This window comes from Salvelinus sp. IW2-2015, linkage group LG14 (genome assembly GCF_002910315.2).
Source record: "Salvelinus sp. IW2-2015 linkage group LG14, ASM291031v2, whole genome shotgun sequence".
In the NCBI taxonomy this organism is placed as follows: Eukaryota; Metazoa; Chordata; class Actinopteri; order Salmoniformes; family Salmonidae; genus Salvelinus; species Salvelinus sp. IW2-2015.
The window spans coordinates 45,270,067-45,284,664 of record NC_036854.1 but is presented as its reverse complement, the minus strand read 5'-3'; the positions used below and the strand labels follow the sequence as shown (position 1 = coordinate 45,284,664).

The window sequence follows — 14,598 nt, the reverse complement described above, 5'->3', positions numbered from 1 at the left end:
ATAGCATACGGCACAAATTTCATTGCTACAGAACTGTTTCTAATTAGTTAATGTTGTATAGGCTTATGTCTTTTAAGTTGTGTTTAAAAAAATCAGAGCGGTAGATCCTGGCTTGCATTTTGACTCAGAATGTGATCTTGACTCAGAAAAGGTTGGTGACCACTGCAGTAGAGCATTGAAACTGAACTGACTTGCTCCAAATGTGAATAAGGGAATTATAAACAAGACAGGCCCAGATTATGATGTAAATGAGGACATTTCTTTGTTTACGTCGTAGAAACCACAGATTGATGGYCCAGGGATTCCTTTCCATCGTATCTCTCCTCTATTGTTTTACCTCCTGTGCTTGATACAGTGTGATGTATTCCCCTCGCTGGGAGGCAACTGCACAAAGCTACCATCCATGGGTGACATCTTTAAGCCACTCACACTGGATTCCCCCACAGTGTAATTTTCTAAATGTTCCTTGACCCATCTCTGGGACACAGTGGGGTATGAGTAGAACGGTGTGAAAGGGGAGTGGGGAGTAAGAGGGAGGTTGGAGATGGAGTCTTTATGAGTTCTTGACAGTGTTACTTCAGAATGCTGACCCGCCTACACACAGTCTTAGAATGGATCGCTGCCCYTCCCTAGAGAGGGGTGTGCAAATAGGCCCTTGTTTGAATCTCTCCCCCTCGCTCTACCACCTCTCTCTTTCTCTCTATCCCTCACTCTCTTTCTTTCCTCTCTCATTGCCCCCACAGCAGTGGGTAGAGGGCAGAGAAAACCAGAAGCAGCGGCTCTGCACACAGTTTGGCAGACCCCAAATCAGGGGCTCAGTGAGGTTTGTTGTATGATAAGAGGATCAGGCAGGGTAACGGGTTCAGGGGATAATCATCGGCTTCCCAGTCTACCCATACAGTAACATGCAGGGTGAGGCGTGGAGGGATAAGGACATACGCATGCAGTGTTAGACATCCCTTCTGCAAAAGAAAAGATTACCAGAGACAATAGACAGACGCCACAGTAGAGGAATCCCCAGTCCCAGTAAGAGAAGTATGCACACACACATGCTTAGAGACACACACTCACACTTGCCTGAATATGCACAAGCAGAGGCACATTTACACACACACACACACACACACACACACACACACACTTGCCCAAACTGAGAATGAATGACAGAGGGAGAAAGAAAAAATGGCCCATGCATGATACAGCACATCCTTGGGTTGTGCTGGTAAGAGGCTTGTAGTCAGATTAGTGTGTTTGTGGTGCATTTGTCTGCTCGCGTGTTCATTCGCTTCCTCTAGTCTTCCTTTAAGCGTATGTGAGGGAAAATGACTGGACTGCCGATATGTGTAATTGAAATGTACTAAGCCTGGAGGAATGGTATTGTTTGGCGGAAACGTGTGTGTGGCATAAACCATGTTGGCTCCTATCCAGGGGATCCAATTAAATACTGTACAGGACTCATGCTGTCTCTCATTTAGAAACACTCTTCATCCCACAAGCCAACTAGAAGTACAGTAGGATATGACGAGTACCAAACTAGTGCAGCAAAAAATGTGAGGTTCRACTWTCCTCATGAATACTACTAGTATCACACATTCAAAATGCGCGCCCCAAAAAATAGGGTTCCTCAAGGGTTCTTTGGGAAGGGTGCTTCTATGTAAAAACCATACTAACCCAAATAACCCTTTTAGACATTAAATGGTTCTTTGTCGTTCAGAAAAGGGTTATTTCCTCTTTTAGTGWTAATAAAAAMGAATGGCAACAGCTCATTAGAACATTGGGGCGTGGTTTGTGCACAGCTCTTTTTGTGGAGGAGTGAGTGAGAATGTCTTTCCAGTTTTAACACATTTTTTGTATTATGCGATATTGACAATGATTATGGCCAGTGACAGTGTTTTGTGAAAGACTGCTGTATGGCCTTATGTTGAGAACTGTTGTGACAATCAGTTCTTCTCAWTTCTCTTGTATGGACTCTCAATCTTTTTCAACTTTTCAATGAACATGATAAAACTTAAGGAATTTTAACAATATAATATGGCTAAAAGGAAGAAAAAGAACCCTGTGTGGTTTTTCAAATGTTTTTTTGTAGAACCTCTGAGATTGTAGAACCATTCTCCATTAATGTTCTATACCTTTAAAAATGGTTCCTTACAGCACCAAAAAAGGGTTATAACCATAGTGGAACCCTTTTTGGTACTATATAGAACCTTTTATATAGAACCTATTTTATTACTTATTCATATCATCTTAGGAATGGGTTATTTATAGCACCATAAAGGTTCCATTTACAACTGTGTGAGCATGGTTCTTTATAGTACCTTCAAAAAAGGGTTCTATARAGCACCAAAAAGGGATCCGAAGAACCATCATTCATTCTTCCCAAAGAACCCTTATTTGGCCCTATATAGAACCTTTTGTTTTTAATGTGTACAATATTACATTAACCCTACGTCACTGTGAGAGATGCATTTAGCTACACAATAAAATAACAAAGCACTGCAATTTTCAAACACAAAGCACGAAGCACAATGAACAGCAAAACAGCAGTATTGATTTAATAATTTGAAGAATGAACTGAAATGATTCCTTTTAACTTGCCTCCAATTTTTATTTTCAAAGTCAGAACCATTGTCAGTATTAGGCTAGTCTAGTGGACCTTTTATATCCCAGTCAGTCATCATCAATTAAGCACTTAATTTAGCAAAAGCCAGACAGTCTCATTTCTCTATCAGAAATGTAATTACTGGGATTTTTGAACATTAAATTATCAGAGAGCCTCTAAACCATTGGCACTTCTTGGGTCCTGATGAGTTACTACTGGGCTCTAAAAAGGTAATGGTCAAAGCTAAGTGCTAAGACGGCGGAACCATCTTCAGTGGAGAAGAAGTGAAAAGTACGAGCCTGGATTTTCTGCTTGTCACATTGCCACCCATTGGGAACTTCAGAATCAATGGCTTCCAGTAAGCTTTTCAATATTTATTTAAGATCAAAGTCCTTTGAAAGTACAAAACCAACTAAACCCAAAAGTGATGTAAATAAAACGTACATGTGTTTCTGTTAATTTGAATGCACAGTCTTCCTATACTGTGTATCACTGTTAGAAAGAGTGAGCTGATGGATATATAGCATATATATATCATWTATATATAGGGACCTTTAATGACATACCATGCTGAAACAGAGAGAACAGTCTTATGCACACACACTAAAAGAAGTGGTTTGAACTGGATGTTACACTAGGAGGTGAGGGGAGTTATTTTGGGCCTTGGTGTGCAAGGCACCCATGGAGGAGGATGAAGAGGAGGAAGGCAAAGAAGATGCCACAGATCAGCAGGAGATACAGGTGGCCCAACACAGACATAGCACCTTCACCAAACCTTAAAAGTGTGTGTGTCTGTGTGCACATGAGTGTGTGCATGAGGGTAAGGAAAGAGAGCGAGAGAGAGAGAGAGAGAGAGAGAGAGAGAGAGAGAGAGAGAAAAGGAAATGAAGAAGACTAGGGGAAATGCACTCAGGATGGAGTGGTGGTTTCTCTTTGGTGGTCTGGAGGAGGTGTGAATGTGGGGGTGTAATAGATTAGAGTTGTGTGTCAGGGCTCATCTCGCGGCCAAACCCTGTCCTGGCTGGTGTGAGGAATCTCTCACAGGCACTGATTCCACTCCGCTGTAGGCTCAGCTCGCTGCAGTGTGGACAGCTAGGCAGGACTTCTGCTAGACTGCTAGCTGGCTGGCAGGTCTCTCAAACCAACACCACATCACTGTGTCTGCGTCCCAAATTGCACCCTATTCRAGATACAAGCCACTACTTTGGCGAGATCCCTATGTGTCATAGTCAATAGTAGTGTACACGTAAGGGAATGGGGACGCAGCCTCAATACGACACCACATCACTGTGAGAGAGCTGTATAGAGGGAAGAGCAGTGAGAGAGCCAAGGACAATGACCAGTGTGACTGARGGTAGGACAATAAAGTGAGCATCCTCTTTATCTCAGCAGTGTGAGGCCACCAAATTCAATGGAACATCAAGGCACTCTCCCGGGACGTCAATGATCCCCTCACCCACGCTCAATTGACCGGTGATGTCATGGGAGGAGACGGACGGCTAATGCTAGTCTGACATCCCCATGATGGGYAGAAATTTGTCAAGCTGTCAGTCAGTCAATGGCTGAGTTGACCCTGTGAAAAACACCACCCTAGCTCCAAACAGCTATAGGACCAGCCCTCATCCGCTGACCCATTTATTATACATACTGCAATGGCTCAATTGATCTGGGATCAGCAAGAGACCCTGTTCCTTTGCCTTTCCTGCAATTCTTGTTGTTGTTGTTTATGAAAATCACTGTGAAACACACGAGTGGAATTAAAAATGGTGTTGTGATGTGTTGACAGCACTGTTTGGCTGTGATTTTCTCTCATCGAGGCTGAAGTCATGTGAAGCTAAAGGAAGTTAATGCTTCATGAATGACATTGTACTACATACATAATACTAAATGGGATTCATGACTCAGCCACTTCTGAACGATTTAACAGGAAGGATTGCTCAATTTTACACCTGCTTTCATCTTCAGGCTTGTTTGTTTGTTTGTCTGGCAGTTATACAGTTGTGTTGATAATTAGCTGTTGTGATAAAGTGTCATAATGCAACAATTATTCTGTCGAAAAACAGGTTTATATTTATCTCAGGGTGTTAGCATGAGATTGGACCTCCTGGTTAGAGGGCTGGGAGGGGGAGGAAGGGAAGTAAGGAGGTTAGGGAGGGATGGAAGTATGGAGGGAGGTAGGGTAGGGGGAGGTGAGGTGAGGAGGTGAGGAGGTTAGGGAGGGAGGGAGGGAGGGAGGGAGGGATAAAGGGGGAAAGAGGTAACAGGGGGACGGAGGTTGTTGAAAGATCTGTTATTGTAATATTGAACCCAACACAAACAAATGGAGAACCTATTAAAAATGTATCATCCTGCTTCCGCTTCCAAAATAAAGCACCAGGGAGTAGCTAGGCTGAGAAATGCCTGCATGAAAAATTTTCATGCGCTCAGGGAGGTAGATCAGAGGGAGAAGCCAAAAGCAGCCCCCAAGTCAAAGCCAAAAATACAGATAAAACATAACGCACTTGACAGTTTACATTATACTGTATGRACTGGTGTTTTTTAAAGGTCTATTATAACAAATGTTGTCACTTGTATTGTGTTTTGAATTCATCATTTTTAAAATCAGAGACTAACAACATATTTTCAAGTTTTGTTGAAATCTTAACATCTTTACCMAAGAGATTATGACGACAGTGCCTTGATTAATTCAAAATTAACAAAGTCCCTTGGATCATAAATAGTGTTCAATTGAAAAACCTTGGGTTTCCTTCATTCAGTATCACCGCCAGTGCAACGAAGGTGCACATTAACATATCAAAGGGCTAAACCAGCCGGTCTAGAATTTAAAGCATGCTCTGTTGTGATGTTGAAGAGCAGCAACACTGACATGAGAGGAAGTCTGTCTGTCTGTCCTCTTTACACATTCCCCTCTGTTGAGAAGGGAGACCATGTGGGCTGCGTCTCCAAGGGTACCCTATTCCCTATATTGTGCATTACTTTGGACTAAAACCTGGTTAAAAGTAGTGCTATATATAGGGAAAAGAGTGGCATTTGTAATGCAGCCTACCTCTCTCAGTCAGTGAACGTGCAATAACACGCATTCCTGTCATATTTAAACACGTCAGGAATGTGGAACGCTGGAAATGTATTTACCCGTAAGACACCAGACCATGGACATTGATAAGTGGGCCATGTTCTAGATAAGGAGGTAAGAGCACACTTCTCTCTTCCCTGACAGCAGACCCCCKGTACGTCCAAAACGACACCTTATCCCCTACATAGTGCATTCATTTTGAACAGAGCACTATAGGCCCTGGTCAATAGTAGTGCACTATAAAGAGAAGAGGGTGCCATGTGGGACACAGCCTTGGAGATGTGATTTGATTACAGCTCAAGCATTGACACATTAGCTAGTTCCTCTCATTAACTTAGAGTTTCTCTCATTACCCCTCTTCACCCCATTTTGTTCCCTTTTCACAGCTTTTTAGCGGAAGCCATTAGCAGATACCCCTCCAATCTAATAGCAGGGCTATCACTTAAGTCAGACACATTAAAAGAGCGATGAAGCTCTTGACATTTTTCCCAACCCAACCCTGGCAACCCATGGGTAGTCTATGGGATTTATTTGACATGTAATCATCATAGTATGTATGAGTTTGTATATTGTGAACAGGGTGTTCAAAATGGCTGCATTTTCTTACTACCTATAGGGTTGCAAATTTACAGTAACTTTCCCAAAATGTACTTGTTTTCTATGAATCCCAGTTGGAAGATTCACAGAATCAGGAGGGAATAAGCATGGAGCCAGAATCTTCCAACCAGGATTCCTGGAAAATCGGGAGATTTTGGGAAAGTTACCAGATTTTTGCAACCCTATTCCTGACCATGTATTGCTGAAAACTGTGGCTGGCCGGGAGTGCGTTTTCCACCTCTGACCTCATTCTCATTTTGTCTCTGCTGTTACGACATTTTAATCCACTGCTTGGCAACCTATACTGTATGACAATGTTTACAAGCCAAAGTGCTGACCTTGGAAAATAACTTTGTGGACGGGACTTGATAAAAATGTGCAAGCAATTAAACCAGTGCCAGCTGGTATTTTACAGGCTTGGGGAAAGCTACTGCAATTCATTTATGTTCTCTTTCGACATATTTTAAATTATTTGAGTATAGGACCCCATTTACCTTGAATTTGTATATTGGCTTGTAAGATGGTTTTCCCCACTGGATATGGAGGAGGTGCTTTGTGGTGATGCTTTGTGTGTGTGCACGTGCATGCATGCGTGTGTGCTTGTTCTTGCCTGTGTGTGTGCCTTTGTAGATGCGTGTACGCATGAGTGGGTGCTGCGTGTGTTTGTGGATATGGAGTGTAATATCTCTCCAGGTCTCCAGTGAGAGTATGTCTAAAAAGGTCTGCACACCTCTCCTCTCAAGCATYGTGGTGGTAGTGTGATGGTTTGGGGATGCTTTACTGCCTCAGGACSTTGCCTTAATAGAATGGACCATGAATTCTGCTCTGTATGAGAGAATTCTACAGGAGAATGTCAGGCCATCRGTCTGTGAGCTGATGCTGGAGCGCAGTTGGGTCATGTAGCAAGACAATGATCCAAAATACACAATCAAGTCTACATGAAAATGGTTTAAAAGCAACACATTTTCAGATTGGAATAGCTTAGTCAAAGTCCAGACCTGATCCCAATTGATGTGGCAGGACTTCAAACGAGCAGTTCATGCTTGAAAACCTACAAATTTCGCTGAGTTAAAGCAGTTCTGCATGTAAGAGTGGGCAAAAATTCCTCCACAGCGATGTGAGACTGATCAACAACTACACAGGAAGCATTTGGTTGCAGTCATTGCGGCTAAAAACGGCACAACCAGTTATTGAGTGTAAGGGAGCAATTACTTTTTCAAACAGGGMAATTGGGTGTTGCATACCGTTGTTAATTAAATACGTAAAATAAGTATACTTTTTTGTTGTTATTTGTAAACTCGGGTTCCCTTTATCGAATATTAGGTTTTGGTTGAAGATCTGATAACATCCAGTATCAAAAATATGCAGAACTAAAGAATCAGAAATGGGGCAAATACTTTTCACTGCACTGTACATGACAGCATACAAATGCCATCAAGTCTATCACCATGTTTTTTCCTCATGTTAAATTCACAACTTTTCCCTCTCGCTTGCGGCATCTTCAAACATACCTTTTACCTCAGCTTTTACCAGATGTTTTCACTTGTTAGCACCATAAGAGGACTTATTTCGTGTGACACAGGACTAGTCGGGTGTGCCTACCATGCTCTGTCWGTCTGTTAGTGCCGTTGCGGTCACACATGAGAGGTCAGTGTGTGTGTACTGTATAATATGTTTGCGTGTGTGCGTGTATGTGTGTATGTGTGCACGTACGTGAATGGCAGCTGGCCACACATGAGAGGCCAGGAGACAGGCAACGGTGAGGACATGGTTGTCACCACTAGTGGATGGTGGCTGCAGACAAGGTGTGGTTACCGATGGTTACGGAGGCAACCCTAAGCTCTAGCTAACTGACCCGGTGCAGAGATGTCAGAGACATTGGAGCGAGGACACTTGAACCTGTAAACGGACATTTGTTGAAAGCTTTTATAGAGCAGTTAATGCTTCTGGACCGTGTAGGTGTATGCAATGCTGGTATTGAGGATATGGAACACATTGAGTGGGTGTAAACTAAATATGCATTATTGCAATTTCACCTTGTTGAAGTCAACACAATCAACACATCTAATCACTGTCTTTGTTTCTATCTGTCTTTCAGCCGCTGGACTACGAAACGAAGAAGGCCTACACCTTCAAGGTAGATGCAGAAAACGCCCACCTGGACCCGCGGTTCCACAGRTTCGGGGCCTTCAAGGACACAGCCACAGTAAAGATTAACGTCCTGGATGTAGATGAGCCTCCAGTGTTCACTAAGCCCTCTTACGAGATGGAGGTATACGAGGACTCACCTGTAGGCGACATCATCGGAGCTGTCACCGGACAGGATCTSGATGCTAGCAACAGCCCTGTCAGGTAAAGTTAAAGGTCCTGAAAAKTCATTCTGAAAGTACTTTTTCTCTCACGACTATCTACCAGGAAGTTTGAAAAGACAGGCTGAGTGAGCGGGGAGATTATATTCATGAGCTCACCTTGACTGACAGCTCTTTGAAACACCTATGTCAAGCAACTTGGATGCTGTGAGCAGTGTTGCAGTAATATCATCTCAATGTATTGATACACAAAGCAACTCAAACAACATTGAAATTGCATCAATGATATCATTTTTTAAATATATATATATTGAACAAAAATATAAACACATACATTTTACAGTTAAAGTTTATAGAAGGAACTCAATCAATTGAAATAAATTCATTAGGCCCTAATCTATGTATTTCACATGACTGGGCAGGGGCGCAGCCATGGGTGGGCCTGGGAGGGCATAGGCCCACCCACTTGGGAGCCAGGCCCTGACAATCAGAATGAGTTTTTCCCAACTAAAGGGCTTTATTATAGACAGAAATTCTCCCCAGTTTCATCAGCTGTCTGGGTGGCTGGTCTCAGAATATCCCGCAGGTGTGGAAGCCGGAAGTGGAGGTCCTGGGCTGGCGTGGTTACACATGGTCTGCGGATGTGAGGTTGGACGTACTGCCAAATTCTCGAAAACTACATTGAGGGTGGTTTATAGTAGAGAAATTAACATTACATTCTCTGTCAWTAGCTTTGGTGGACATTCCGGCAGTTAGCGCACCAATTGCATGCTCCCTCAAAACTTGAGACAGTGGCCTTTTATTGTCCCAGCACAATGTGCACCTGTATAATGATCATGCTAGTCAATCAGCTTCTTGATTTGCCACACCTGTCAAGTGAATGGATTATRTTGACAAAGTAGAAGTGCTCACTAACAGGGAAGTGGACAAATTGGTGCACAATATTTTAGAGAAATAAGCTTTTTGTGCATATTGAAAAATTSTTAGATCTTTTATTTCAGCTCATGAAACATGGGACCAACACTTTACATGTTGAGTTCATATTGTTCAGTATATATATACACATCTCCCAGAGCAGCAGTGACGGATGTGTTGACTTGARGACTGCGTKAGAGTTTTGAACGACCCTTCGCTCCTTTTCTTCCATGCTGGATGAAGACCTAGCTAGCCCGTAACTAACTAACACCAGATACAGATGAAACAGGAAAGATACGTATCTTTTGCCATAGATGAAAAGGGTAAACTTGTAATTATATTTGCTGYCACCATACAGTCAAATGTTGGCATCAGTAGAGTAGCTATCTAACTATATAAACCACGCCCCTCTGCAAACATGCCTTATCCAATGTTGGATAGAAGGCTGTACTTATTTACACCATCGGTGTATTAAAAATGTGCCTTGTCCCCTTAATAATAAATCCAAGTGTTTGACATAGGGAGGGGACCAGTAACTTTATGWTCAAACTTTATCAATGTAGAAGCAACAGTTATTTTTCCTACTGGTCAGTTATTTTAATCTGTTTTCCTTCAAATATCATCCAATGTCATGAAAAACATATTTTTGACTCTTCATGACCTTTATAAATGTTTATTAAGGGTAAGGAAAGATTGCAAAATAGTATAGGTCTGGGCTCTCCAAGCCTGTTCCTGGAGAGCTACCCTCCCCATAGGRGTTTACTACAACCCCAGTTGTAACTAACCTGATTCAGTTTTGACTTTAAAACCACACTAAAAAAATTATAGGCTAAAACTATTTGGGTTATTTGGTAATCCAGCGCTGTTTACGCAGTGGCCTTAATAACATGTTGGCTTATTTAGACTCCCAAGCCAGTTGGATTGCGTGAATAACCCAACATGTTGGGTTGTTGGGATTACCAAAACATGGGTAAATTTCACCATCAGTRGCATATTTTATACTCTCATGCTGGGTTGACCTAGCAGCTGGGTCTTTTGTTATGTAATCCTTGGGTTATTTTCAGGAGGTGTGGCTTATTAGGGGCTTGGCTTTCACCCATGAGAGTAAATGTAAACTCAGCAAAAAAAAAAAACATCCTCTCACTGTCAACTGCGTTTCTTTTCAGCAAACTTAAAATATGTTCATACAAATATTTACACAACAAGACTCAACAACTGAGACATCAACTGAACAAGTTCCACAGACATGTGACTAACAGAAATGGAATAATGTGTCCCTGAACAAAGGGGAGGTCAAAATCCACCAAGGCACCTGCAWGTACCTGGACATTTCTGTGGGGAATGGCCCTAGCCGTCAACCTCCAATCCAACAGGTCACAGACTTGAMCAATGGGATTGAGATCCGGGCTCTTCATTGGCCATGGCAGAACACTGACATTCCTGTCTTGCAGAAAATCACGCACCGAACGAGCAGTATGACTGGTGGCATTGTCATGCTGGAGGGTCATGTCAGGACGAGGCTGCAGGAAGGGTACCACTTGAGGGAGGAGGATATCTTCCCTGTAACGCACAGCATTGAGATTGCCTGCAATGACAACAAGCTCAGTCCGATGATGCTGTGACACACTGACCCAGACCATGATGGACCCTCCACCTCCAAATCGATCCCGCTCCAGAGTACAGGCCTTGGTGTAACGTTCATTCCTTTGGTGATAAATGCGAATCCGACCATCACTCCTGYTGAGACAAAACCGRGACTCGTCAGTGAAGAGCACTTTTTGCCAGTCCTGTCTGGTCCAGCGACGGTGGGTTTGTGCCCATAGGTGATGTTGTTACCGGTGGTTTCTGGTGAGGACCTGCCTTACAACAGGCCTACAAGCCCTCAGTCCAGCCTCTCTCATCCTATTGTGGACAGTCTGAGCACTGATGGAGGGATTGTGCATTTCTGGTGTAACTCGGGCAGTTGTTGTTGCCATCCTGTACCAGTCCCGCAGGTGTGATGTTCGGATGTACCGATCCTGTGCAGGTGTTGTTACACGTGGTCTGCCACTGCGAGGACGATCAGCTGTCCATCCTGTCTCCCTGTAGCTCTGTCTTAGGTGTCTCACAGTACGGACATTGCAATTTATTGCCCTGGCTTCATCTGCAGTCCTCATGCCTCCTTGCAGCATGCCTAAGGCACGTTCACGCAGATGAGCAAAGACCCTGGGCATCTTTCTTTTGGTGTTTTTCAGAGTCAGTCAAAAGGCCTCTTTAGTGTCCTAAGTTTTCATAACTGTGACCTTAATTGCCTACCGTCTGTAAGCTGTTAGTGRCTTAACGACCATTCCACAGGTGCATGTTCATTCATTGTTTATGGTTCATTGAACAAGTGTGGGAAACAGTGCTTAAACCCTTTACAATGAAGATCTGGGAAGTTATTTAGATTTTTACGAATTATCTTTGAGTTTACATGCTGCAAATGCAATTGTTCCATATTTTTTCTCACATTCTATAATATTTTGATTATTTATTAGATATTGTAATAAGTAGTGATGTTACGTTTGATACCGGAGTTCTGAGACATGCGTTGAAATCGCTAAGCAGTTTACTTCAAAGCAGTGTGCCGATGCCTGTATCACTTTATCAGAAGCACTTGATCAATGATGTCTGAAGCTTCATTTTGTCGAACAACCACCTGATTTGTTTGGTATTTGTTTTCGGTAGAAGACAAAAAGGCTAGTCTGTGCCCGTSCTACAGCGCGTGACATTTTTTGTAATTTGGCTGCTCTAAATTATTTGGGCCAGCAGGTGCCACTGGTGTACAATGTGTTGATCAAAGCTTTGAGCAGTGAACCTATTTTTGACACAATTGTCTGGGAAACGTCAATGCTTCAGTTACCCATTACTAARAGTAGGGCATACCACCTTAATTTTTCACAACATTGGGATTCACAAAGGCTTTTGGGAAGTTATACACTTCTGTAAGCTTCAGTCACACAATAGTAACACATTTAAAAACWTTAACCTATAATATTTTTACAATAGAATAGATGAATAGGAATGACATTTACTCTCATGGATAGCTAAAAATAACTTGTTGAATGCCACTCCCCTACTAAACTACGCCTCCAGTCTTCTGATCTGACCTGCTGGGTCATATCTCAGTAATCCAGCACCCAGCATCAATAACCCAGCAGACCCAAAAGCCTGCAACCCAGCATTTTTCTGGAGTGCAGTTGTAACTAACCTGATTTAGCTTATCATCCAGCTAATTATTAATATCAGGTGCGCTAGATTAGGGTTGGAGTGAAAACCTACAGGATGGTAGTTCTCCAGAAGGAGGGTTGGAGAGTCCTGGTATAGGACACTTGGTGGCACTGTAAAATCTTTGTTCCAGGCCTACACTGAACTGATTCAACAACAATAAAGCCCAAACCATTTTTAGCTCTTTTTCTGTGTTACCCAGTCCTGTCAAGTAAAGTTACAAGTTTAATTATGGTTTAAAAAATAGGATGAGTAACTATAGGACCTTGGGTAGTGCTGTACCACTATGTTCTTAACTCTGGGTCTCATGGACTTTTGTTACAGCTGAACAATACTAATTTGATTCTACTACTCAACAAATATAAAGCCCAAAACTCTCTCTCGGTCTCGTTGCAAAGCGCATTTAAAATAATACTCAGCGCATAGTATTGGCAATTTAGTGTTCCGGCACAGATGGAAAAAAAGTGCATTGTTTTAAAAACTACGAGGGGTGATTTGTCTTGGAGTCTATTAGTTATTTTTGTTTCGACAGATTGCTTTTTAGTTCTACAATGATGATTTCACAATATGTACTACTCAAGGGTTGAACAATACACAGATGGCAAAGATAGCCTGTTGCATCCAAGAAAGTATTTGTTTTAATATGAATATTTAATCTTGTAAAAGACAATAGAATGGACGAGGCAGAGATTTGTAGAACAAAAAGCCTTTGCTCTCTTTTGTTTAGATTTTTCACTTTGACTTGAGTGTGTTTAATTATTCAGCAACTCCACAGTTGACATTGCTCATTTTCATGCCATCAGAGAAGAGACTTTGCTTTCTCGCCTCCAAAACAATAGTACCAATGACCTTCCATGCATAGCGAATCACGCTTTTAGAGTTTTGCCTCTCTAGCTGGGGGAAGAACAGGCATGAATACCGCATTTTACAGTTACTCCAAACATAAACTTAAAGTTCAGATGACTTTGAGGGATTGCATTTGTGCAACCTTTTCTGACATGACGAGGTCACGAATATCTTTWATTTTTTATTTGATTTATTTAGCCTTTTTTTATTCTGAAAGGAAGAGGTGCAGCATCCAGTGCCCTCGCCTTGGCTGTAAACTTTCAGGCTTCTCCATCATACTCTGTCACAATYAAGGCCTTTATGGCCTTCTCAATAGTGACTCGATGGAGGCGAACGTTAGTTTGTGCTGTGGAGGAGAACGTAAGTTTGTGCCGTTTTCAACACAAATACTTGACTGCACAGTCCACATTATTTCAGAATGTTATGTTCAGTTTATGTGCAAGCTTCTTCTGCACAGCCAATATGTCTGAGAAATATTGAAAGGAAATATGTTCCAATGTCATGATTGGCGAATTTGATTTCTCTTTTGAGTTCTCTTTGTGACAGACTACACATATGTGAAAGAGTAGAAGAGTAGGTGTGGTGAGGAGTTGTCTTTCCAACTACTCTAGTTTGAGGCTCAGGCCACACTTCAATGCCAATGGGTTGAACAGAGAAAGTTAAGCAGATGTGAACACTTAATAGATATGCGGAATTCAGTGCTATGTCGCTGTCCATCGCCAGTGTGGTGTCAAAGGGGCTGGAAATTAGTGGAGTTGCGCATTGCACTGAACAGTATAGAGCTGTCCATGGTTCTGAAAAGTATGCAGTGCTGTCCATAGCCCTGGAAAGGGACTAGAGAAGCCCATGGTGCAAAACTATGAGTTGAGCTGTCCATGGTGCTAGAACGTGGACRGAAGCACTGTATTCTATCCCATCTGTTCATGGCAGTGGAATTCAGTTTTGTTTTGCTTCTCTTGTTCAATCAGATATTACATTGACTGACTACAAACGTATGTTAGGTATTCACAATG

At 42.3% G+C, this 14,598-nt stretch overlaps 1 protein-coding gene across 1 annotated transcript in view; it reads left to right on the top strand.

The window, feature by feature from the left end:
* LOC111973606 (cadherin-12-like) overlaps positions 1-14,598 on the top strand; it is a 213,753-nt gene that overhangs the window by 154,152 nt on the left and 45,003 nt on the right. Inside the window, exon 7 of the mRNA XM_024000989.2 lies at positions 8,368-8,621. Within this exon, the coding sequence (XP_023856757.1) occupies positions 8,368-8,621 (254 nt within the window). The remainder of the gene's footprint in view (positions 1-8,367; positions 8,622-14,598) is intronic.